The following is a 27,009-nucleotide window of genomic DNA, read 5'->3' as shown; positions in this document are numbered from 1 at the left end:
TTATCATTCACATGGTCTATGCGCTGTTACTGTTGTCAGTCCACTTGGCAACGTCTGGAAAACTAGGAATTGCAGAGTATAGTAACTGTGCATAGCTTTGCATCTAGGACAGATGGACACAACTCTGCCAGAGGTTCAGCAAAGGCACTATCTTCTTAAATTCTGTCTGTTGTTCTGATGATAGATTGGTGGTGATTCCCAGTGCTATTATAATAGACATTTAATCCAAATTTAGCCTTTTGCCTGCTATTTGAGAATCATTTAATTTACATTATAAAGCATTGTACATAGTAAAAAAAAGTGTAAATTAGGCTCACAATATATGACTGTAGGAAAGCAATCAATTGTGGCACAAAATTTGTCTACTTCTCTTTATGTATCCCAGCATAGGCCTGAAGTTTCTCCTTAGACTCGATTTTAAATTCACAACTCCATTTCTTGCTTTTTTAGAGCCAGCAGGGAACAGAGTGCTGCAGAGTCAGTAAGTAATGAGAAGCTCTGACAATGATGAGTTTGAGCCTGGGAGAAGTAATGAGACACCTCCCTGGCTTCTCTGAGCCATTCGCTCTCCTCCTTTGTACATCTCCATCTCTGGAACTATACAGATATATTTTTCATCTTATGTGTCTTTTGACCAAAAGCAAAGTTGGGTGGATCTCATTTTGTGCTAGGGAAAAGAAAAATAACCCCAACAACAATGATTTAGGCTGCAGAATTCAATATATTCTCCAGCTACCTTCCCCAAATCCCAAGGAGCTTTTTCAGGTCTCACTCAAGGCTAGCAGAGTTCAGATACCAGGCAATTTGTTTGGGTTTAAAATATGAAACACTGAAAAATTCCTAATGCAATTTGAATACTACATTTAAAAAACATTATTCACAACTGCCAGCTGGGAAAGGAAACAAGAACCATCTAGAAAGGCTGCAATGACCAGAAAATAAAAAACCACAATCACTTCACACTTTCTGCTAAGAAATACATTTTTATGCCCCTTTTCCTCATTTCCAAATCCCACCTCCAATATTTCCTCTAACTATAGCAATGCTCTCTGTAATAAGCAATGATAAAGGTGATGGTATTGACCCTGTGAGTCCTATGATATTTAAACATGGTTGTGAAATTCCTGAGGTCACACACCTTTTCCTATCACACATACTCCGTCAATGCTGGGGAGAGACATGGTGACACTTCTGCTCACTGTTAGACTTGCTATTAATTTCAGCTGGTTTGCTTGTCTGCTTTCCTGGTGCTAAACTGAATGCTGCCCTGTACTCAAACAACTTCCAAGCAAGGGCTACAAGGTGAAAAGTTTTCAGATGAAACTAATCAATCCAGCTAATATAAGACTAATGCCTAACTATGCAAGGCACCTCCACATAGGTTGAAGGCTTGGTCACATACAATGTAAAATATGACTGGAATGTCTTTCCAAAGATGTATTTCCTTTTCCAGACCGTTGCTCTCAGCTGCTTATTCAAAGCTCTGGTTTGTGTGGCTCACATTTGGAAATGGCATGTTATATACTTTTTTCTTGATAAATGTAATTCCCACAATCTTAAAATCCTGAGGCTTAATGTCTGGTGAACAGGACTCTAGAGCCCAGATTCTCCTGATGCATCATTACACCAGTAGTTTAGAGAACGACACTACTGAGGCTGGAGCCTTTTTCATGGACTAGCATGTTTGGAAGCAAAATCTGGTTTAACAGGATTGCCTGGGAGGCGTAGAGCCATAGAAATAGCTCTGTGTCATGGCTTGGCAGTGAAGCCAAGGGCCTGCTGAGAGGGATGAGAGGCCAGAGGACATGGCACTAGGGGTATTTCTGGTGAGGAAACACTGCCTGGAGCCAACAGAGAATGGAGAGAGCAAGAGAAACAAGTCACCCATGAGATAGCTTGTATTTGCTGATGTTTCTCAATAGGTTAAACCTGGAAGACACTGACAGCACTCAAATTTGCCTTCCTGAAAATACCAGCTTCATTTTTTAATCACAAAAAATCATGAGTCTAGCTGGCACTGAATATAGTTTGCTCCCCTCTTACAAAGTAAGACCAATGCAATTTCATGTGACTGGTGTCAGGTAATCAACTACCCATAACTGTGTTCTTACAACAGCCAGACTCAAAGTCCATGTTCCACTTGCTCCATGCACCATGTCTATGGGCTGTAGGAGTGGGTAGGACTTGACATTGGCTCTTAGTACCATGTGCACATATCGCCTGAAATCTCTAAGACTGGAATTTGAAAGGTGTTTTGATATATGTACAGCTTTGGTTGAGATTTCAGTTCCTAGAATGTTTACCATTTTCAAGAGTCTTACACCAGCTTCTAACAATGATTTCAAAATAAAATTTAAAATTATTATTTAAAATATGCATCAGGCTGTAGCTTATTTATCTTCTCTGAAATGTACATGTGGCTGTGCAGATTCTCACACTAGTCTCTGAATTTGTGCCTGGCTACCGGTCGCCTTACAGCAATTTATATCTGACCAATCATAGGAACAGAGGCACTCTCATCTCTTCATCATTCCCAGAATTGGTAATGCTCTGCTTATAACAAGAATAATCACCAGTTTTATTAAACACTATGATTAAACAATTATATTCAAAGGCCATAAAACATTAAGGTTAAGATGAAACATTAAAACATCTCTCCTAATGTAGCCAACTGTGATACTTTGTCTAATCTAAATGGATGCAATTTAGCTCTGTTAGTCCCTTGCAAACCATATCGCTCTCAGCTTCTGTAGGAAAAATACCTCCACTGGGCCTAGAAATGGCCTGAAATGGAAAAAAGTGGCTAGTTTTGATTTCTCTTTATCTTTCATTGACATTTAATTTCACTGTATTAAGTGTTATTACCTACACTTTGGAGCCAGGAAGAGTGAAGGATGTTTTCTAAAATCTAAAAGCAAATTAATGGTATCCTTTCTCTCCAAATGGTTTGCTTCCCCAGAGACCTTTCTTTGACAGTATGTGGAGCTTCCGTTACATACAAAGGATTGTTCAGATGATTTGATCATTGTTCTTAAAACTGCAGTGTTTCATTTGATTTCTTTCAACCTAGAAACTAGTCAGCATGAAGGCTTTTTACGAATGCAGGGGCAAGCTCTGTTGTTTGACCAAACAATTGGCAGAACAAGGAGCTGTTGCATACCGATCTGCCATAGCAGAAAGAGAGCAACAGTTCGGGTATTTTCACAAAAAGAGGAGAGATGTTCTCTAGTTTTTCTCCATATTATTGGTTAATTAACTGCTTTAATTATTTAAAAAAACCTGTGATTTTGAATCCAAGTTGAGCATAACGTATCTCTTTACTAGTGGAAAATTATATGTACAACTGACTAGACCAAAAAATGAGTATTCAAGGCTTTCTTTCTGAGAGTACCAGGTAATAAAATCCTGTGTAAAGATACCTGCTGACTGACAATGAAACAATGACTAAAAAAATTAACAAGAAAAAATTCTTGCGCATTTCTGGCCTTATTCTGTTGACATGCATTTAATGAATGCTGCTTACTTGCCAGAAAATGAAACAAATAACTGCCTTTGCTTTGGCAAATCACTGACTGGCTCAAGTGCTTTTCATGAATTAATCTTTCTTTTTATTAATGCAAGACAGAAAAGATGGAGATCTTGTGACCAATAATGATGTGTGAGCTCCTTCTGCCTGTGTTCTGCAAGGGAGAAACACTGCAAGTGACTAGCAGGGCTTGGTGTTGCCATGCAGCCCAGCAAAACAGCCCACTGAAAAGGCATGCTGACCCACTTTCAACCACCAGCCTTTGCTGACCGTTTGTAGAGTGAGAAGTTCTTCCAAGTTTTTGTTGTTTTCACCCTTTCAGCTCTCATTTCTAAAGGAGCAAGCCTGTCTTTCTCCTCATTTTTTTTCTTTCTTCCCCAGCATGCATGGAAGAAATGGAGATTGTTTCTTGTTACTCTCTTTGCTTTAGTTAATTTTAAAGACAATCTTCCCCCCTCTTCCCTTGTTAAGGACATGCCTTGGAAGAAATATGGATCTTGCCATCAACAAAATTATGATACAGTTCCTTAAGGAACTGTGTCTGATCAGAGTAATTCATCTATGAAAAACTGTACTTTAATTGTTACTCTTGGCAACAGTGAAGGATAATAGTGCAATATTATACTAAATATTGCCACGTGCAATAGTAAAATACTGTTTCAGTCTTGCCAGCAGCAGTGTGCAAACCCCCTTTTGAATTCAGGTTTGGATGTTGTGATTTAATCTAAATCTTTTGCTTCTCCTTCTTCCAAAACCAACAGAGGTTTACAGAGAGCTGGCTTTTTATTGGAACCATTTGCTCAGCCTAAGTTGCCAAAATAATTTAGTTAAAACTAGTGCTTTTATTTAGGTTAAAGTTGATTGCTGAGCTCCAGAGAGGTTGAGGCACTTAGTTTGTCTTTCTCTTTTTTCAGTCCACCATGGAGTCTACAGCAGAGCTCTGCCAGGTCAGGTTGTGTTTCTTGACTCCCAGTAGAGCTTATCTATGTTCATGATTTTGCACAAGTGGAGGAGAAACCTTTTTCACCCCTTTTCCTCGCTATGTATCTGCTACAACAAATATTAAAACATGTGGTTCCCAGGATTCAAATTAAGCTAGCTGCAGTGGCAAAACAGTGCAAGTCCTGCTGCCGATGCTGCTACTGCTGGAATATTAGTGTGACTTTTCCTCTGCTAATGAGTGACAGCTGCTGTGATATGCATCATAGGGTGTTTGCCTCTCTTGGGAAACAAGCAGAAAAACACAAAAAGACAGAATTTTGAAAGTGAGCTGGAGGAAAAAAAACCTCCTCTATTTTATGCTACTTGAAAACTATTGCTTGAATTTCAGATAGCTCCAACAAAATGATAATACAGTCACAATCTTCTGCCAAAACTATTAAAATCCTGGGGTATGTTTCATAATAACAAATACTGTAATGTTATCATAATTAAGGAAGTATCTATTTCTTACTGTATGTGTTTTTACGTGTGGGCATGTACTTTTTGTAAATGGGACAAAACCAGGCTCTTGAATGTCAGAACCTTCACATGGTGAAGGGTTTGGAGTCAAATGCCCGTTTCTAAATCTATCCTCTGTAGTTAGGGTCTGGTTTGGATCCAAAAATGAAAGGTTTTTTTTGTTTGGTTTAAATTCAGTTGCAGCAGAAATGCCATAGGTCAGAATGATATATTAAAGAGGCTCTATGGTAGCAGTGCCTTGATCTGGAATAGATTAAAGCTAGGCTTCAGTTTTAAAGTGGAAACAGGGAAAAGATTTGATGGTTCTTATATGTTATATTCTGCTCCTAAGAGATCCTGGCAAAAAAGAGTTCAAATCAATACTTATGCTGATCTTAAAACAGTACTGCAGTCTTGGGCAGAAATGTCTTGAAAAGAGAACCAGAAATAAGCCACTCTCGGGTTTTTTAGATGCAATCCAGACTGAAAGCAGTAAGAGTTTAGTGAATGGGAATCAGAAGCAAACCCATGTTGAAATACAACATTGTATGAATTCAAGGTCCAGTTTCACCCATCTGGAAAATATGTCTTATCTAGTGGTACAATTGTTTACTTCTGCTTGCATTACAAAAGATACAGCCTAGGGAAGAAATTTTAATATGCAGTTATAAGACTGTACAAAATTTTAGAAACCTACATTACAGCTGATTGAAGAGTATGATTTCTGTCCCATTAAAATCCTGATAATTCAACATTTGTTTTTGTCCTAAATCAGAGAGCAATCTTAAATATTAACAAATGTAGGGAGAGTCATATAAAGCAGAAATTTGAAAATACTGTTTTGTCATTTTTAATCAAAATGGTCAATAATCCATGGGCTTTATCCGATAACTGCTACAGCTTCAACTCTAGTCTATTCTATTAGTATACTAGCTATACAAGGAAAAATTTAAAAACACCTGATTTACTTAGTTTTCTTCCAGCAGTGCACAAAGTAGGGCTGAAAGGGACTACCAAGATCTGGCCAATATATTTGGTAGCTGCTGGTTTTGTTTTTAGTTATTTTAAGAGCTTTTCTTTATTAAAGAGAGGACAGGCCCCTTTTGTTAATGAAAGACTCAAAGCTAAGCACAACACAGGGTCAAACAAACTACTTGAGACTATTTTCTCTTCAAAAATGGCAAAAATGATTTTGCCTCTGATGGTAAAGAAGAAAGGAAGCTCACCCTTATAACCAGCCGCATTGGTTTTCCAGTCGTTAGCATTCAGATGTCCTGCACGTGAAGTCCTTACAATAATATGCTGTATGTCTCTCCAGGTCAGAAATGGACTATGAAAAAGGGGGAAGACAAAGTATCAAATCAGACATATTTTATAAAAATGGAGGGATAAAAGGTCATGTAAGCTAAAAAAAAAACAAACCAAAACAATTCTAATTTCTCATCCCTGCTCTCCTTTGCTCCATTCAAAATAATGTCCTAATTTTACAGAATTACTATATCAAACTATTTATACAGCTCAGAGGTTTGCATTAAGCAGACTATAAAGATATATAAGCAGTATTCCACTGTATGAAACTTTTAATGCTTTGCTAAGCAAGGGAAGATAAAGGAGTACATTTCACCCAGAGGCAATTCATATGATCACCAACCACTGCACCTGGTTACCTACCTTGACCAAAGGGGAAAAAAGCAAAATGATGGCTCACTGAAAAGCTTTACTAAATCTTAGTAACTACACCCACAAGCTGGCAATTTCTTTAGAGTTTCAACTCTTATTTCAGATGTCTCTGTTGTTATTCACTTGTCTATTGCCGCGGGCCTTGGAATTCACTGTGGCTCCATTGGTGTTTTTTAAGAAGTCCAAACTACCAACACCAAATTTGAATAGTTACACAGCAAGTGTTTGATAGCACAGAGGTAAATTCCTTTAATGGAGTACTAATAACCTGTCTGCTGGGACACTGAAGGAGGATGCCATTTGCATCCTCACTATGGAATTAATACCCATTTATCTTGTAGTAACAGAGGAAATCTGTAGGGAGTGTAGTTTTCTTGTTGCTCTTGGATCCATGGTCATAAATCCCAAGGAGAATTTATTTTCTTAAAAGACCATTTAAAGGAGCATGGCCATAATAGGGGTCTTTTTAATTTCTCCTTCTAATTTCTCAATTTTTCTATCATCTGTAAGAAGAGAAATAGTATTCCATTTAAAAATGCAGTTAGTGGAGGGAATGATATGGGTGACTAAGGTGACTAAATAACAATGAGGAAATAAGGACTGTAGTTCACACCACCAGTCACTCAGTATAATGCTCTGAGTATCATTATCTGCCCCTATTGCCCTCAACAGCACAACTCCATTCAGTTGTAATGATGAAGACAGACCAGAATGAAGTTTATCAGGCTCAGCATTGGTTGTCCACATTGCCCAAGGCTAGGGAGTCATTGAAAACCTGGAAAAACTTGGTTCAATTCCTTAACTCGTGCTCTGTCACTCAGAACAAGCAGTCACTTGGGCTGGCAGACAAGCAACTTCTTCCAGGCACTCATGCTTAGGGCACAACAACATATACTCAGGCCCTGCTCTCCTACCACATCACCCTCCTCAGTTTCTCTGGCTTCCACTCGCAGGTGGAAACTACTATAGGAGTGTGGGGAAGGCCACATGAATGATTTGAATAGGTCACTTTCTGGGGCGAGGGGGACATTGCCAGCATATGGAGTGACCCTACACTATTACACTGACACATGGTCTGGTTACTAGAAATTTCAATGAGAAATATCTTTGGGAATTAGACATGGGGCAACAAGAAACTTCCAGAAATATCTTATTCTTCTATGGGCCCTCCTGTCATTGGAAGACATGGAAAAATCTCACTCATCTCTCTGTTGGATGTGCACAGCTAAATATTGTGTGGGTTGCCTCCCCACCCCACCAGTGTTTCATATCTTCCAGAATTTGTTTTCTCAAAAGTATGCCTTTTTGGAAACACTTGAGTAACCACTGCTCTATGACGCTTAACTATGGAAGTAGAATCTTACTTCTCCTGTGAGCTGAAATTAAGCTAGTGGGAAAAAATCAATGAATACATGTGATAGTATAAAGAAATGAGTACTTTCTCTTTCTTCCAAGCTGCATAAATTCAGATTTTCAGATGACAAATTTCACCTTCCACAAACTGGAACTTCAGGAGAAGGTAGTAGGGACACAGAAGTTATTGCAAACCTACAATCAACCTGTTCCTAGAAAAACTTACCCCTTTCTTATCTCCAGTGCACTTATAGACATATCTTGATGGGTATTAACCAAAAGGAGTTTACCTGTCTGGGTGGAATTACAGAAAATGAAACCCAATTATGTTTCAGAACCATGGTCCATAATTCTATATAATGGAGAAACATATGGGACATAAAGGACATTCACTCACATATAACTGATTTTTACACATTTTACTTTTCAATAGACACATAATCCATAAGCTTGAAATCAAATAAGAGTTGCCTAAAAATGTGGCACTTCTTTTATGCAACTAGGTTGTATGGGACAATCCAAAGTAGGGTACCAAACCATTTTACTGCACACATTTTTCTTGCTTCCCTTGCAGTAGTACCATTTTATTTCTGAGTGTATCCTTTCCTTTACAGAACATTACCCAGGGGGTATGTGGGGTCCATGCTATGCTGATGTAAACTAGCACCTTTCTAGGTACAGTTGGGAGATCACAGGAAGCGGTGTATATTTTCCTGGAGTCAACACAAAAGTCCTGCTTATGCTAGCTGTTGAAACATGAAGTGGAGCTGGAATAATCTGAAGAAGGATAATGATTTATAAGTGAATATCTTCTTTATTGCATGCAGATTTCTTTTTAATTTCTTCTTAGCTGTATCACTTTGTAACCATTTAATTTCTCCTCTGTGTCTCTGTATACAAGGTATGAGAGTACTCTCATGTTTAAATTATTATTTAAGGAGAGCTGAGAGAGTTGATGCCTGGCCCTGAATATTTATTAAAACATTAATATGCTCATAGATAAAGGATTTTTTTCTTTAAGGTGAAATTTCTCACACTAGACAGTTGGACTACAATTACAGTAATTATTTATCCAGCTGAGCTGGTAAAAACAACTGCAAAAAAAGGAAATGTCATGGAATGTAATGAGCATTAAGGACTTGTAAGATAGGGTATGCTTGGACAGTCACGTAACATGCTTCAAGAAAAAAATCAATAACATTTTCAGGAATTTCATTTGGAGTCTGTGTAAAGTCTTAGAAAAACATGTTTCAGGCCTTCAAGAAGACCTCTAGGAATCCCAAGAGCTGCATTCTTTATAATCTGGAATCTAAACAATCTGTTATTTCATAAAGCAAGCTGTCCATGCTTCTGGTGAAAAATAATGTACTAAAATGCTCCTCTGAACTTTAAAAGGAGAGATTCAAGATAGGGCACATTGAACTGATTATTTAAAGAGGAATGGAGGATAAAGGATATAAGGATATAGTAGCCTCCACATGATGATACTAAATTCTCATAAATTGGAATTAGTCGTTCAGTCAGAAAATGAGATTACCCATCAAAATTACAGTTTACTTTTAAACACAAAAACCATGGCAGATCTTGAAAACTGAGCCATTTGCTGTTATATCACAGAATCGCACAGAATCACAGAATGGTTGAGGTTGGAAGGGACCTCTGGAGATCTAGTCCAATCCTCCGGCTCAAGCAGGGTCACCTAGAGCATATTTCCCAGGATCACATCCAGACGGGTTTTGAATATCTCCAGGGAAGGAGACTCCACAACCTCTCTGGGCAACCTGTGCCAGGGCTCTGTCACCCTCACAGGAAAGAAGTTTCTCCTCATGTTCAGAGGGACCTTCCTGTGTTTCAGTTTGTGCCCGTTGCCTCTCGTCCTGTCCCTGGGCACCACGGAGAAGAGACTGGCCCCATCCTCTGGACACCCTCCCTTCAGATATTTATACACGTTGATGAGATCGCCTCTCAATCTTCTCTTCTCCAGGCTGAACAGGCCCAGCTCCCTCAGCCTTTCCTCATAGGAGAGATGCTCCAGTCCCCTCATCATCTTTGTAGCCCTCCACTGGACTCTCTCCAGGAGCTCCATGTCTCTCTTGTACTGGGGAGCCCAGCACTGGACACAGGACTCCAGGTGGGGCCTCCCCAGGGCTGAGTAGAGGGGCAGGATCACCTCCCTCGACCTGCTGGCAACACTCTGCCTCATGCAGCCCAGGATACCCTTGGCCTTCTTGGCCCCAAGGGCACACTGCTGGCTCATGGTCAACTTGTTGTCCACCAGGACTCCCAGGTCCTTCTCTGCAGAGCTGCTCTCCAGCAGGTCAGCCCCCAGCCTGTCCTGGGGCATGGGGTTATTCCTCCCCAGGTGCAGGACCCTGCACTTGCCTTGGTTGAACTTCAGGAGGTTCCCCTCTGTCCAGCTCTCCAGCCTGTCCAGGTCCCTCTGAAAGGCAGCACAGCCCTCTGGTGTGTCAGCCACTCCTCCCAGTTTAGTATCATCAGCAAACTTGCTGAGGGTGCACTCTGTCCCTTCCTCCAGGTCACTGAAGAATACATTGAACAAGACTGGACCCAGGACTGACCCCTGGGGGACACCACTAGCTACAGGCCTCCAACTAGACTCTGCGCCACTGACCACAACCCTCTGAGCTCTGCCATCCAGCCAGGTCTCAATCCATCTCACTGTCCACTCATTCAATCCGCACCTCCTGAGCCTGCCTATGAGGATGTGATGGGAGACAGTGTCAAAAGCCTTGCTGAAGTCCAGGGAGACAACATCCACTGCTCTCCCCTCATCTCCCCAGCCAGTCAGATAGAACTGATAGAAGTTCTGATAGAAGGCTATCAGATTGGTCAAGCATGATTTCCCTTTGGTGAATCCATGCTGACTACTCCTGATCACCTTCCTGTCCTCCACATGCTTAGAGATGGCCTCCAGGAGGAGCTGTTCCATCACCTTCCCAGGGATGGAGGTGAGGCTGACAGGCCTGTAGTTCCCTGGCTCCTCCTTCTTGCCCTTTTTGAAGGCTGGAGTGACCTTGGCTTTCTTCCAGTCCTCAGGCACCTCTCCTGATCTCCAGGACCTTTCCAAGATGATGGAGAGTGGCCTAGCAATAACATCTGCCAGCTCCCTCAGCCCTCGTGGATGTATCCCATCAGGGCCCATGGATTTATGGATGTCAAGTTTGCCTAAATGATCTCTAACCTGATCCTCCTCCACCAAGGGAGAGTCTTCCTTTCTCCAGACTTCCTCTCTTGTCCCCAGGGTCTGGAATTCCTGAGGAATGGCCTTAGCAGTAAAGACTGAAACAAAGGCAGCATTCAGCAACTCTGCCTTCTCTATATCCTTTGTTACCAGGGCACCCGCCCCATTCAGCAGCAGGCCCACGTTTCCCCTAGTCTTCCTTTTGCTATTGATGTATTTGAGGAAGCCCTTCTTGTTGTCCTTGACATCCCTTGCCAGATTTAATTCTGAATGGGCCTTAGCCTTCCTTGTCGCATCCCTGCACACTCTGACAACATCCCTGTATTCCTCCCAAGGGGCCTGTCCCCTTTTCGACATTCTGTAGACTTCCTTCTTCTGCTTGAGTTTTGCCAGGAGCTCCTTGCTCAGCCGTGCAGGTCTCCTGCCCGCTTTGCTCGACTTCTTACTCAGAGGGATGCACTGCTCTTGAGCCTGGAGGAGGTGATGCTTGAATATTAACCAGCTCTCCCGGACCCCTCTTCCTTCTAGGGCCCTACCCCATGAGATTCCTCCAAGTAGGTCCCTGAAGAGGCCCAAGTCTGCTCTCCTCAAGTCCAGGGTTGCGATCCTACTTATTGCCCTGCTCCCTCCTCGTAGGATCCTGAACTCCACCATCTCATGGTCACTGCAGCCAAGGCTGCCCCCAACCTTCGCATCTCCAACTAGACCTTCTTTGTTTGTTAGTACAAGGTCTAGCATTGCACCTCTCCTTGTTGGCGTCTCCACCACCTGCGTCAAGAAATTATCATCAATCCTCTGCAGGAACCTCTTTGACTGTTTGTGCCTAGCTGTGCTCTCTTCCCAGCAGATGTCAGGGTGGTTGAAGTCTCCCATGAGAACCAGGGCCTGTGATTGTGAGGCTACTTCCAGCTGTCTGTAGAAGGCCTCATTGACTTCCTCTTCCTGATCAGGTGGCCTGTAGGAAACCCCCACAACAGTGTCACCCATGTTACCCTGCCCTTTAATCCTTACCCATAGGCTCTCAACTTGCTCTTCATCCACCCTGAGGCAGAGCTCCATACATTCCAGTTGCTCTCTCACATAAAGGGCAACTTTATATATAATATCTACCCATATATATATCTATATATAATATCTACCATCCTTATCTAAACATAAAAAATAATGCAAGAATTTCTGGAGCAGAAAACCTTTGATCAAAGGTCTGATTTCCAGGACACAAAAAGGTATATAGTTTAATCAGTCCGTCTCTCGTACAATCTCCACATCTGTCTGCTTACTGCAGAAGTCATGATATATATTTTGTTTATGTTTTCTTCTAAAAGAATGATAGTTTGGGCATATTTATATCTAAGAGATTTAACAGTATAAGAACAATATTCAAACCGATTTCTGGAGCCTACAATCAGACCTTCACTATACTAAAAATTGAGTTATTGCCAGATTGAAATTTCCTCTCTCCAGTAGACACCTCATTTGAAACAAAATAGGTCTGCAATTATTTGCCCATAATTTTTTTCAGAAACTTTGACAAAAAAAAGAACTAGAATGAAATCAGAATAGCAGTTCATTTGGAGAAAGAAGAGGGTGTTTTGGTTTGTTTTTTAAACAAGACAGTCAAGCAGTCAATTCTAAAGCATCTGGAAAAATCACAGAATTGGTCAAATATTTGTAAAATATGTCAAAATTAGAACCTAAATGAGTAAACAGTTGTTTGTTAGCCATGTGGGTCACAAATCCAGACAAGATGTCACTGATTTTAATTGATTTACCACTTGATTAATCTCAGAAGAATTAATGGCTAAACATCTTGAAATGAACAAATGCGTTAACAAGAACAGTACTAACTCTGCTCAATAATGGATTGATTTCAAAAACTGGGCAATTTCCTTCCAAGAAAAAAATTTTTCAGTGTCTCATCTGGAATTGCCTTGGAATTATACATACCAGACAATACTCAAAATCATGGCAGAATAAGCAGAAGTGAGAACAATTAGATACAAAATTGTTTGTCCAACAGCCAAAAAGTAATGAATGTCATGTCCTCAACAAAGTATTTATACTGTGCAGTATAGCTCTCTCTTTTCCAGGCTTCTCAAAATGTTTATGAAACAAGGTAAATGAGAAAAAATGAAACAGAACAAGTGCATTAAGTTATATTAGAGTAATAGTCATTTGAGATTTAACTATATCTTTAAACAGGAACAAATATCATTATTCAAGCTACTTAGAAATAGTAGGTCATCATTTTTAGCCAAATTTGATTTCTTCATTCCACAAGTAGTCTCCCTCATGACAATGGGGCTAATCTTGAAAAAAGAATTCAGGCGCTATCCTTTTGCATAATGATACAGTGCCAAAAATAACTGTTCAAAATAAATAATTGGTGCAAGAGGGACAATTAGCAAAAATATCACTGAATGCAATAATGATACAAATGAATCAAAATTTAGTTTTGCATTTCTAGCAAAATGATATGGTTCGCAAAATGAATAATGATTGCTACATTATCTTCATAACCAGCAGTTTGAGCATGACGAAGATGGTCCATTTGAAAAAATATTTCTTGCCAAAATAGCCAAGGCTGATGAGAATTGCTGGAAGAATACAATAAACTTTTCTCCAAAAGGGCAAGAAAAAACACAGTAACACAGGATGGGTTAAGAAAAATAATCACCTTTCAATTTGGAAGTATCAAATGATCTTCTTTGGAAATCTTGGCTATGACAGGACAGACATGGATAATTATTGCTATAAGCCATCTAAAAAGTAATCTCTGTGCTCTAGACATCTTGTAGTGTGGTAGGAGATAACGCACAAATTGTTAATAGTTTTAAAATTACAACTTGTGTTCCAACAACAGCATTTTCACCACTGATTTCTGCATGACCCCACCCTTAAGGGCCTTATGATAAATTTCTAAACAATGCATAACAAACAGTTGCCTGGTTTATTCACACCTTCCCATCACTTACAAATGAGCCAACATGTCCCATGTTATCTATAGCCCTATTACCTGCCCTAATGGCCCATATTTATAGCCCCATGGACAAGAATATTGTCTATGTTAATGGAAGTCATCCTTCTTTCTCAGGTTGCAGAGTCAGTGTGAAGATGCCTGTTGCAGCGCAGGATTTTGAGGGGTGAGACATGAAGACAGCCTCTGATTGCTGTGCCTATCACATGCTATCTAAATGACCTACACTATAACCATTTTATTCCTGAAAATCGGGATATACAAAAATGGACCCCAGTGTTGCACAACCCAGTCATGCACATATATGGACACACACGTCTGACACCCTTAGAGGTTTTGAGCATCATGTCACTCTGCAAATAACCTCATTAACTCCCTGCTGGAAAAGTAAAGAAAATCATGTGTTTGCTGATCAGCATTTATCTATTTCACTGTAAATGTAAATTTTTTGTTTCTGCTCTAGTGGTCTTTTACCTAGTAAAGCACTGCTCACCCAATTAATATATCAAACAAAACCTTCCCTTACTAGGTCACTTCAGAGTTCGCTCTCCATTCTGTGCTTAGAGTTATTTTCTGGGTTCCAGGTTGCCTATCAGAAATTTCTCACTTCTGCTACTAATTTCTGATTGAAAGAAAGCCAAGATAAACTCAAGTTTGGCTAAAGATAAGCCTCTCTCAAAAAAATTAATGACAGTTGAAAATACCATAAGACAAAGGTCAGTTATTAGTACCATTGGGGGCACATGCAATAGACCTCTGTCTAAAGAGATGTGCAATTAATGAAATTTGGGGAAAATATCTTTCTAGGATCAAAACTGCTCTCAGTAGCCTTTTACACTAATTGTGATACTTCTCCTCTTTTTCTATCAATATCTTAATTTAAGTCCTGGATAAAGAAGAGCAATGTTATGGCTCTGGAAACAAAATGTGGACTAAAACTTATTAAGAGTGCGTAATTCAAAACAATTACATTCTGAAATGCCCTGACATTCACCAAGGATCACTGTGGTAAGACACACTGGATCTGTCTATTCCAACAGGCACTAAAAAACTTTAACTTCAGTATATCATTAATATCTTAAACATATGCACTTTAAACATCTCAAATTCACAAATTCTAAAACTTCAGAAGTTTTTAATTTAAAGCTGTATCTTTTTAAAGTTCTTTTCAAGGTACTAACATTTGCCTTCACAACATCATCTTCATCAGTTTACATCTGGCTCTACTTTATGCCATTCAGTTGATGTTAGTGCAACATCTCCATAGTTTCTACAGTGCATCCTAGTATCTTCATGCGTCAGCGTTTAAAGGCTTTTGGATTGGCTACAATCATCTTTCAGATTATCATATTATTGATTTTTAGGACAAAACACAGACTACTGGTGTACAAGTTTAGAAGTCTACCAATTGCAAGCAATGGGCTCAGTGTATACATTGACATTCTGTCCTACTTCAGCTTTTTTTACAGTATCGTACAGAGGCTGACACAATTCTTCCTAGAAACAATCAACAACAAAAAAGTGGAGAACTGAGATAGAAGTGACGACTGATAGCTCTTCTAAAAAAACTCCTCAGAAAGCTATTCTGAAGGCTCTGGAAAGGAAGAAACAGAGGCATATTGGCATGCACAAGAATGGCAAGGATCCAGATGCAAGAAATAGGATGTGAAAGACATGAGATGAGCTGAGGTGAAGATGGAGAGGAAACAATCAATAAAGGCCATTTGAATGGAACAAAGATGGATATGGTATCTTCCACAATCAAACTGATTATATAATATGATAATTAAATTAAACTAGATTAATCATTTCTGGCAAAATATGGATCTCTAAACCTTTCACAGTTAATTTTGTTTTGCCAAGTTATTCCTTTCAGAAAAAGAATATTGAAATGCTTCTTGTCAACACTTTACTGTTGCTTAGCTAGGTTCCAATTTTTGTACAGAAAAGCTTTTGTTGTTTTGAGCCAAAGCTATTTAGATTTTTACTTAAAAATAGGAAAGTATGCCTTAATTTTAACTAAAAATAAATTGATTTGCTTCCTTGTGTTGTGTTTTCATCCATTATCTTAAACTAAGCAGAGCAGAGCAGTAAGTGAACTAGAGGTGCTAGAGTTGGTGAATACCATTTTTTCCTTTCAGAATTCAGCATTTGCTTCAGTGCACCCATATGGGCTGATAGTCTCTTGTTCTGGGCCAGGTAAAACCTTATGGGTGCTTGACATATTCTAGCTCTTCTCACAAATATAACAGATTCCAAAATCGATATTTAATGACTTCACCTAACTTCCCAAAGCAGTAGCAGCTGCTGTCTTTATGTTTCTATATATGTTGAATTTTTGAAAAGTGGCCAGTTAGTTACATTCCTGAAAAAGCAAATGTGCTATTTTTAGCTATGGCAGTGACACACAGAATAGAGTTTGAAAGCAGACATGTCAAAGAAGTTTTGCTAAAAATATATTAATAATTGATAATTATTCACACATATGCAATCAATAGCCCTCTGCTGCAAAAGTGAGTGTGTGCATCCAGCTTGTTAAAGCCTTCATTTTACCCATTTTAAGGAAAATGGGTGGTCTTTTAGTTCTCTCTTCAGGGAACAAGACTCTGAAGTGCACCCTCAAAGGAATCAAGAGTAAGTGCAGTTGTGCTATGATGTGATGGATATATTCCTTCAGACTAACAGCAGGATAATCAGCCATATATTCACAAGCCATGGTGTATTTTTGCACCTGTATCAAATCTGCAGTGCACACAGTGATGGCAGAATCCAGAGCGTGCAGAGTATCATGCTTTTCCCAGACACAGAAAACAGTAAGTGCCAATAAGAAAACAAGTGGCTATCTGCATGCTGATAACAATGACTTTCTGAGGAGAAATCCCTTAAGAGCAATAGGTATCTGCATCATGTTCCTGACCGTGCCTTCTCCAGAGAAAGAATGAAATGGTACTACTCAAAAACAGTGTGTAGAGCCTGGTGAGGGACAATGACACGGAAGCAACAGCAAGAAAACCCTGGGTGAGCTGCCAGTTTCAGAATCGATGTGACCGTACATCTGGGGAAGCCTTACATTACCTTAGGGTAATATGGGCAACTATGATGAGTGTGGCACCCAGGCTATTGATTTCATCTGTCTGCCAATTCCAATATTGCTGTAATGCTTTTAATACAGTAGAGCTATGACACTATGTTGAAAAGGGTCTCAAAGAAAGCCTGCAGGGAGACTGCAATCCAGCAATTCTGCTCCTCTTATACTTTCCTTGTTTTTTCTTGCTGCAAGAACACAGACAGGGCAAAACAGACAGGCTCCCTGTTCTGCAGGTTGGTGCGTGAACGGCCAGCAGCACCCAGAAGAGCGACTTCAGAGAAAACCCTATTCAGCCTCAAAAGTTGAGGCTGAGGAACACATAGTGAACCAAGAAACTATAGGGAATAGAGCTGCCAAGCTCTTAAAACTCTCAACAGAGCACATGCCAACTGAGATTTTTCAAAAGCTTATAAAAGTAAAAGGCATTGCCCTGGCACTGGAACAATGGCTAGCCACTCGTTCTATTTCTAGCTGTTGCTCTGAAGTGCAGACACACTAAATATCAATGAAAAAGATAAAAATGAACACAGTCAAACATCTTTTTTTTTTAACCTAGACTCAGTTTAAGAAATGGCTGGATGGAATCTTCTTAAAATCTTTTTTAAAGCAAGTTACTTGGAAAATTTCAGACCAAAGGCTTAACTGGCAAGTTTATATGTAACTGAAAACAGGACCTTAAAATGGGAAACACTGTGCAACCTTAATTCGGGGAAGTACTTCAAACTCAATCTCAATATAAGAAGTGAAATTGCCTAAGTTGCACAGGTGGTTAAAGCTCAAAAGAAACACAATTCCTAAACTAAGCATTTATTTATGTTTATACTTTTCAAATGCTTCATCATCAAGAGCATTATTTTAAAACTACTCCAAAAATATAAAGATTCACAAAGAGATTTCTAGCTCACAGAGTTTAAATTTCCCTTTTCTAATAGACAGTCCATCAACTGAGCAAAGACCTAGCTAAGGCTGATAGACTTAAACTGATAACCTCTCATCTCCTCTTACACTGAGATCCTATATACAAAGGTCACCTGAAAACATTTCCACAGTTGGCTTCAACTTTCTTATCACCTTTAGCCTCTTATTATATTCACAGACAAACAAGCTCCTCATAACTGGTACAAAATCCTCTCCTGACTTTGAAGACACAAGAAGCATGTTCTCTGTACCCAAAACTGCATCTAACCAGCCAGCATACTGCTTTTCTCCTCTGTTGATGGAGTCTCTGTAAGAAAATCAATCAATATGGGAAGTGCTGCAAGTGTCTGGTCAGTTTACAGAAATCTGAAGTCGCTTCCTCTGACACTCCTGACCCCTTGCAATTTGAACTTGATTTGCCTTTCATCTCAGTGATTATACTCAGTTATACTGCCTTTAAAAAAAATAAGGTGCATTGTCCCTCTTCTGAATGGATCAGTGCTATCAGAATTCACTGAAATTCTTTATTTGTTCCCAGCACTACCTTGTTCCAGCCTTGCCTTCATATGGGAAAAGACAAGTGAAGTATATACCGCATCTGAAGAGAATCACAGGAGAAAACACAGACTCTCTCCAGAGCTATACCACAGAAAAAAGTAGAAAAAAAGCAGATTAATACTTCCACTTCAGGTGCTATTTCTAACTCATGTACCTGCAGTTTATCATATCATTGATTGGAAAACACACATTGGCTTATCAATAGTGGAACATGCAGTTCACTTGGGGATGTATAATTTATTCTTTTGGCAACACTGAAGGAATGTAAGACTTTTTTATTTGGCTTCTCCATAGGAATATGGCACAATGCCCACTGGAAGGGATGCATCATATCGACTGTCTCTCCTGACTCTGATTCATCCAAATACAGAATCCAAACCTTTTATCAATGAGAGAGGTTTTTTTGATATCAACAGTAGATGGTACTATGCAATGCAAACAGTTTATTTTTAGAAATAATACTGCTACCTATGCTGACTAAATACTTTACACTCAGAACTGTTGGTTTGCAACTAGCAAAATTCAGCATTGTATAATGAATATGAAAAAGGTGCAATACACAAGCAAGCATTTATTCATAGCACCTAAGCAGGATACTAGATTCACTGGGAACTGATCAGATAAAACAAACAACTACCTGAATACCACAAAACTCCATAGAATATGGAGATTATGAGATGGCTTGTTTTGTATGAGATAGATTTTTCATATCTACATTTCTGCGCTATGCCCTAACAGGATTCCAAATAAGCATTTTAAAACTCAGTTGTACTTTGTTTCCTGAAGGAAAACATGCCATTTGATATTCTAATACTGGACTGAAAATGTGGTTCATAAGAAAGGTGTGTTCACATTAGATTAAAATAGGGTAGTAAGTAGACCACCTTCTCCAAACTCTTCGTTGCCAGGATTTCAGGAGCAGATTCCAGTTGGAAAAGCCAACTAAGTGGAAGATTCAAATCAGTAGGCAGGTAAGAGAACAGGGTCCTCTTAGCTATTTGCCAATCCTACTGTATGGGGCTTATCAAAGCAAGAAAGTGGCAGGTTGGAGCGGAAATCTGTTTTGCTCATTTTCCATCGGTTTAATGTATCATTGCTTGTGAGTTAAAGCAACCTCTTGGCTGTTCAAGCTCATACCCGGGCCAGGCTAGTGCTCTCTATGCCCTCTGATGTCTCCCAGGAACAGAATTCGGCTTCTGGGGAAAACTGACCTCTTGGGTTCAAAACCCTTCCACTGTATAGTTTATGGCATCCATTCTTCCAGCATGCAGTGGAATAAAACTATACATTATTCCAGAAATATTCAAAAAGTGTTCAGAACTAAGTGTTCCAATTTGTGAGCAGCTTGCTGCATGAAAAGCATAATCAGCCTTGCAAAATCCCTTTGCAACTAATCTTTTAAAAAATCTCATATAAACATTAGCGTTATTAGCACAGACACTAATATAGAATTTAAGGAAGAATCTGTGCAAATGCAGACTCTATCTGAATGCAAACTAGTTCCAGTTAAGCCCTTATGCTGAGCCATAATATCATGCCTTGTATATGCCATATATTTTTAAAAAGTATTAGAGAAAATATTTCAGAGGGCTTTAAAATTCCTTTTTGCATGCTTTTTTTTAATTCCTAGTTTTTATTTAGTATCACCTAACTCCGCAGGTATCACAGAAGAAAATAATAACTCAAATCTTCAAATAAATAAATAAATAGATAAATAAATAAGTAATGCAATTCAGAAACTGCTTAAAGCCAGCTAAATAGATTTCATACAAACAAATCCATGACATTAAAATTGAATATATTATGAAATGATCTCCTTGCAATACTAAATACCTTATTCCATAATCTATCACTTAACCAGACCAAATGTTCCCACTACTGTAAGTATGAAGCCAGGCTAATTTACAGAAGAAAAATCCAACAGCAGAGGGAAACTGGAAATATTTCTCCTTCTAGATGTTTTGTTATTTTGTTCTTTTTGGGTTTTTTTTTTTTTTGCATTTCCTAATGGTGGCTTTATTCAGAAGATTGGTTGTAAGTACTCATAGGCAAGCAAAGCTAGTGAATCGGATGCAAATAAGGTGGTGAAATGCATGAGAAGCACTTTTATGGTATCATTAATATCATTTGTATCTATTCAGATACACAGCCTAAGATAGTTTTGGAAATAAGTGAGAACCCTCCATTTACTGACATTAAATAGAATCTGAAAAAAGGCAAAATTTATGCATTTTCACCCTGAATCTCTTGTTAGTACCATGGAACAGAGGACTTAAAACACAAAAAGTGACTAGGATATATATATATATTTATATATATATATATAGAGAGAGAGAGAGGGGCACATTTTGCCTCCATCACTACATGTGAAGCTTTAATACAGTCTTTTCTTTGCTCCTAAGATATCTGTTATCATAGCAACTATTAATTTGGAAAAAAATATTAATCCACAAGCAGTATCCTGGATTCCCCATTAATACACTCACCAAAGTGCACCTAGAACAAAGGCTGTGTAAAGTGTAACCTTCTCAGTTTGTATTAAGACATCACAGTCAGCAGTAGCTTGGCTGTAGGCATTGTGTGCCTACATTATTATTCTTTGAAACTTTCAGTTATAACAATGATTTGTCAGAAAATGCTCAGAAAATGGCATATGGAGATACAAACTGCAAATTACAAACAATGTCAATTCATTAAAAAGTAATTATAAAAACTTTCAGCAGAATGAAGTTTTGGCGCATGCAATTTTATCTGTATAAGCAGATTGTTTAGAATGAACTTAAGTATTTTACAACTGAGATTAAGAAGAAATTGAAAAGAATGTTTTTTTGAAATAATAGCATTACATTAACTTTTCAAATAGTTTTGTTTCTAACCATTGCATTAAGAAAATCTAATTATAATGATACAAGTGCTCCACTACTTAAGATTATATCAGCTTTTCAATTACAATCTCTTATTTTCATGACTGGAACTCAGCAGCAAAAACATTCTGTGTTGAATATGGGCCCATGGTTTCTTCAAAAAAGCAGCATTAAAAATGGAAACGTAAACCTGCAGCTATGAATGACATACAATTTGAAATGACTATTGTGCATAAATTTTTTACTTTTTTCAAATGAACTGAGTGCCCTCAAAGGAAACGGATTGTCCTCAGAATTCAATAGAATAAATCTCTTGGCATTTAGAAACATTTGAATTTAAGCAGGATTTGGGGTGGAGCACTACACCTTAGACTTGCATGTATCATCCAATGCAGCATACAGTAATGCAAAAGGTTTTGAAACACAAATTACTTGATAAATCTCCAATATTTCTGCTGTTCCATAAATATGTTATAGATACATATTAGACACAGAGAGAAAAAACCTGCAGTTGACAAAAATGCTTATAAAATGAAAATTTTTTTGAGCTAAAGGTAAAAGGAGCTACATTTATCTATGGTTTTTAAAGTTGTGGAACTTAATCCATTAGAAGAGATAGACTTCTCGTTTCAACACACAGAAGTTGCAAATGTTTATTTTTCATATTGTATTAATTTCTGTTCATGCTAGCCTAGCGCTGTCCTGGTACTTTTTTTACATTCAAGAACGGATGCTGCAAAAAGGAGCCTGATGAATGCAAGAAGCAACCTACAGTAGCCTGCAGAGTACAGCAGCACTGTACCCTGGACGGCACTGCAAGGGTACCTTAAGCCTCTGTGAGGATACTTTAAGTAATTCAGTGGAAACTACCTGTGCTCACCACCATTTCAAGTTATTTCAACACTCTGAGTACTCTGTCATCATCTCCATGGTGTCAGCTTTCCTGCATGTAAAATGAGCGCGCTGATCATTCCTGACTTTAGAAGGGTACTGTGTATTTCTAATACACAGAGTGTCTAAAGCACTTTGAGATCCCTGAATAAAAGGTGCCAGATAAGTGAGAAAAATCCATCTGTATGCTTAATTATTTTATTTCATTTTTTTCCAGAGAGTAGCTCAGATCTTACTTTGCTTCCAGTGCCAGTGCAATGATGCCTGCAGCCATAGGTGCAGAGGCTGAGGTTCCCGTATGGCTGTCTGTGCAACGCTGCCTCAGGTCTGTGGTGATCTGGAAGAAATTGAATGTATGAAATTTAGAACACAGCTTCAGAAATCAGAACAGGTTTCATTTGCTTGAATGAGTTGCATGTAAGCGGAGAACATTTTCTTCTTTCATCACAAGGAGTGAGTACATGATTTTAGATGTTCATATTCTACTCGGAGCTTGAAGACATTTGTGAACTTGGAGAAGTGTTCTCTGCATTGCACTGAAAACATAAGTTAGTCTCAGGTTTTTTCATGGCATGACTAACAAAAGACATGTAAACTAGAAAAACATGCACAGGGTTTTATAACAGAATGGTTAGAACTCTGCTCTTCTATTACTTTGCATTTATAGAGCACTTCCCATCCAAGAATCTCAAAGTGCTTTACAAATTGGAATGAATTAAACCTCACAGTGTTCCCATCACACAAATTGGTTATGCTCATTTTTAAGACTGTAAAACAGAGGTATGGAGGGGTTAATGGGGTTGCCTGAAGTCACAGTGGAAGTACATGATAGAACAGAATACAGTTATGTTCACATTAAGTGCTGTATTTAATCCACAGTCCCTTCCTTCCTTCCATATGCAATAATTCACATGAAATTAAGCAACAATTCATCTGAAAATCCTGATGTAATCACAAATTTGGCTTAGAGATCTCCAGCCTATTAGTTACTTGCAGCTTTAAATGGAGTTATATATTGCTTAATTATATGCTGCTACATATTTTAATATATGATCTTAGGGGCTGCATAAAGCCATAATATGCAATACCAACTAAAAAGACACAGTCCTGTACTTAGTGTTAGGATGTTCCTCCCTCATAAAGAATTTTAGGTAGATATTTTCTGTAAGGCAATAAACCACACACAAAAATGTATTCATTCTGAAGCTGCTTCTTTCAGGCAAGATTAATCTAAAGTGATTCTACTCTAAACTTTTCTTTCTGGAGAAGTGGTTCCTAGCAAGAGCAAGGCAGTGGAGACAAGAAGTCATGACCACCTAACAGATGCTCAGGTGAAATCCATGCAGATGTTTCCATTTAATCTAATTCACTAGTGCTATACTTCACTTGCAACACAGACACTCACACAAAGATGGAAGAAGGAGTGGATCACAGGAGAGTGGGAAGTAAAGCACACAAAAAAGTACAAGACATAAAAATATCTGTCTAGCTTTGAAACTAGATCTCTATGATCTAAAAAAATAGCTACGTACCATCTCAGCACATTACAAACAGTTGCAAATAGGTTTTATACAGATACATTCATAATATTCAGTAGTATATGTATTACACATTTGGTATAAGACTGCTGAAAGTTTTAATGACATGTAAATGTGCAGGCTAACACAAAGGACTTCTAAAAGAGAAGTTCACAGGACCTATGAAGTGATTGTTGAAAGCAAGTAGTGACTAAATGAAACAAAATGGAAGGTTCTAGAAGTTGAAAAATAAGGATTAAAGCATTTATAATGTCATATCCTTAAATTACTGGACTTACCAAAGGCCAGACTCAAGGATACTGAAGTCTAGAAAGAACCTTTTTTGTCCTTATTATTTAATAATTATTTAATTATTTAATATTATTTAAATTGTTTAAAATCTTTCATATATGTATATGTATTCTTATTTTTTTATCTTTTACTAACTAAAAGGTGATGCCTATAAATAAAATGCTCATATCATTTCTTTATCTCTTTCCTCCCCTCCTATCAGTTGTTCATGAATTTAGACAAGGAAAATTAATGGAAAACCCATCTGCATGCACATCCCATACATGCTCTGAAAATGTTAAGAGACAAAACTGCAGCAGGAACTGCTCTACGACTATACTGCCTATGTGTGCAGATGCAAGGAGTGGTTTTGGAGGTGAGTTGAAAATGGCCATGGCTTACAGGATGATACGCACAAAAATAACGACATGAAAGTGTCAAGTATCTCCTTTGGAGAAACAATGGTCAAAGCAGTGGTGGGGAGTGGAAGGGAGACCAGGAAAAAGAGAAGGTAGAAAGAGAGACTGGCCCACACTTGTCCCGTTCCCGGCCAGGAAAATTGTCCCCTGCCAAGAAGCTGCGCTTCTTGTCCACTTTCCAAAGAGGACTGAAGGATATCGGTGCCTGCAGGAGTTCAGGCAGGGAGAAGTGCCCCCATAGCTGCTTTGCATTAAGAGACAGCCTCGTGCGTGCTGTGAGACAACACTGTATCATGCTATCTGTGTTTCTCATCTTCTGAAAGAAGAACATGCTTCAGTTTTTATTGTCCTGTACCTATGGCTATCAAGCATAATAAAAGTATGACACCTCTGCAATGGGGGTCTCGTGTCCCAAGTAGACATTGTGGCAAGTTTGAACTACAGCCCCTTATCGCTCTCTTTCACTCAGCAAATATTTCAGCAGAAAATGTGTAAAGAAAGCTTCCTAAGTGGAAATCCCATTTGAGCTATTTCAAAGGGAAGTTACTGACAGGAGCTGAGATGTTTAGGTGTAAATTACCTCAAAGATCTAAGGCATGCTTTTCAGCACTAGGGATTCATTGTCAGAGGAGCCTTGTGTCTATAGCTCACGAAAAAAAGAGAAAAGGACCACCAACAGGCAAGCGAGTTTCGAGAAGAGAAATGATGCTCCAAATCCCTGAACCGCACAAGGGTAACATCATTAATCACAACAAAAGGACGTGACACTTGACAGCCCCATGAAGTTATCATTAGTGTATGTGAGCTGTCATTCCCCTCAATAGTGTGGGGAGGAGCAGCAATTTCTGAATCTTTTGTTGAGTACAACACATTTATATGCTTCAAATACTGTAACAACTGCTGATCTATGAAAATGTTGATCAGATTATGCATGATCAGTCCATGTAATATTTCGAGGGCCCTGAGTTATATCCACTTCTACCTCTTCTGAATCAACTGAATTTTACTGAAGGCAATGACAATATTTCTGGTACTGGTGTAGTTTAATCAACATGAGATTAACAGTCTAGGACACCTTGATGAAAGTCAGATAAACGTTACAGCAATCACCACAATGTACTGCAATCTCTGCCATATGTGGAAGTCAGGCAGCTTTCAGAAAATGCACAGATTTATTAAAGAAAAACTCTAGAAACACATCGTAATAGTTTTATATAAGCAATTTGCTCTGAAGATTTAAGGAGATACCATTCCTGAACAGTCATTATTAAGGTTGTACCATCAATCTTCCCATAGTTTCATCTATTGGGAGGTTAAGGACTGAGGTCAAACATTGGATTTTCCTTAGCAGAGAATGTGCTCACTCTTCCTGTCCTAAGCCTCTTATTCACTGATATTTCATATTTCATGACTTCAGCCTTCTGAACTGATTGAACCATTTTTTACCTGCTGCTGTAATTCCTCAGGATATGCTGGTTTCTACCAACCTGTGTCCCTAAAAGTGACAAGGACTTAACAAAAATCAACTGTTTCTTCCCACATCCTTGGTGTATCTTTATCTACTCAAAGTTGAAGGTGCCACGTTGTACCTCGATACTCTGCAAGAGTTTCTGAACAAGACCAGATTTTTTGTTTGTGTTTTAAAAACTGAGAAGATATGGTTTTGTTGTTTATATTTGTTTCAAGTTCTGTTTAAAGCAAAAACTGGTCAGCAAGGCAGAAATATAACTTAAAAGAGAAAGAAATTCAGCAGATGACACAACTGTTTTATGGAGCAAAGAAATAGGAGAAGCAATAAGTACAGATGTGGTTTTTAGCAGATGATTCATGTGCAATAGGCTTACAAATTTTATCTGTGAGGGATTTTCACCTGTAAATTCATTAGTGCTTTCAGAAATTATTTTAAAAAGGAATTCAAAGGAATCGTGATGCTTTTGTGCAACATCTTTGATACATTCAAGGCCCAGATAAATAACTATAGCTAGGTTGTATTGAACATATTCTAAGATACTTATTCTAAGTAATAATGCACAGCTGCATGGGCCCAAATGGGGAAACTATTTTCCAGGGTTGTCCTGCATTCAAAATAGCAGAGAAGAGAAGAATAGGAAAAATACATTGGCAAATGTATGTCATCATTGGCTATTATTTCTACACTCATTCTGTTCTGAAAGATGACCTCCATAAAGAAGTATATTTTTATGGTCTTTACCTAGCCTTCATTTGCCTTTGTCCCAGAGTGTGAGTTTCTATATCTGTGCCTGCACTTTGCAGATGCACTTGAA

General features: G+C 38.6%; 1 protein-coding gene across 1 annotated transcript in view; it reads right to left on the bottom strand.

Annotated features, from left to right (window-relative positions):
• The window catches only part of LOC104151133 (proprotein convertase subtilisin/kexin type 5), a 267,125-nt gene that overhangs the window by 98,845 nt on the left and 141,271 nt on the right, over nt 1-27,009 (bottom strand). The window contains 2 exon segments of the mRNA XM_068925372.1: nt 6,193-6,296; nt 22,734-22,834. Coding sequence (XP_068781473.1) covers nt 6,193-6,296; nt 22,734-22,834 — 205 coding nt within the window.

This window comes from Struthio camelus, chromosome W, assembly GCF_040807025.1.
Source record: "Struthio camelus isolate bStrCam1 chromosome W, bStrCam1.hap1, whole genome shotgun sequence".
Lineage (NCBI taxonomy): Eukaryota > Metazoa > Chordata > Aves > Struthioniformes > Struthionidae > Struthio > Struthio camelus.
The sequence above is the reverse complement of the archived record's forward strand: the minus strand, read 5'-3'. Positions and strand labels throughout refer to the sequence as shown.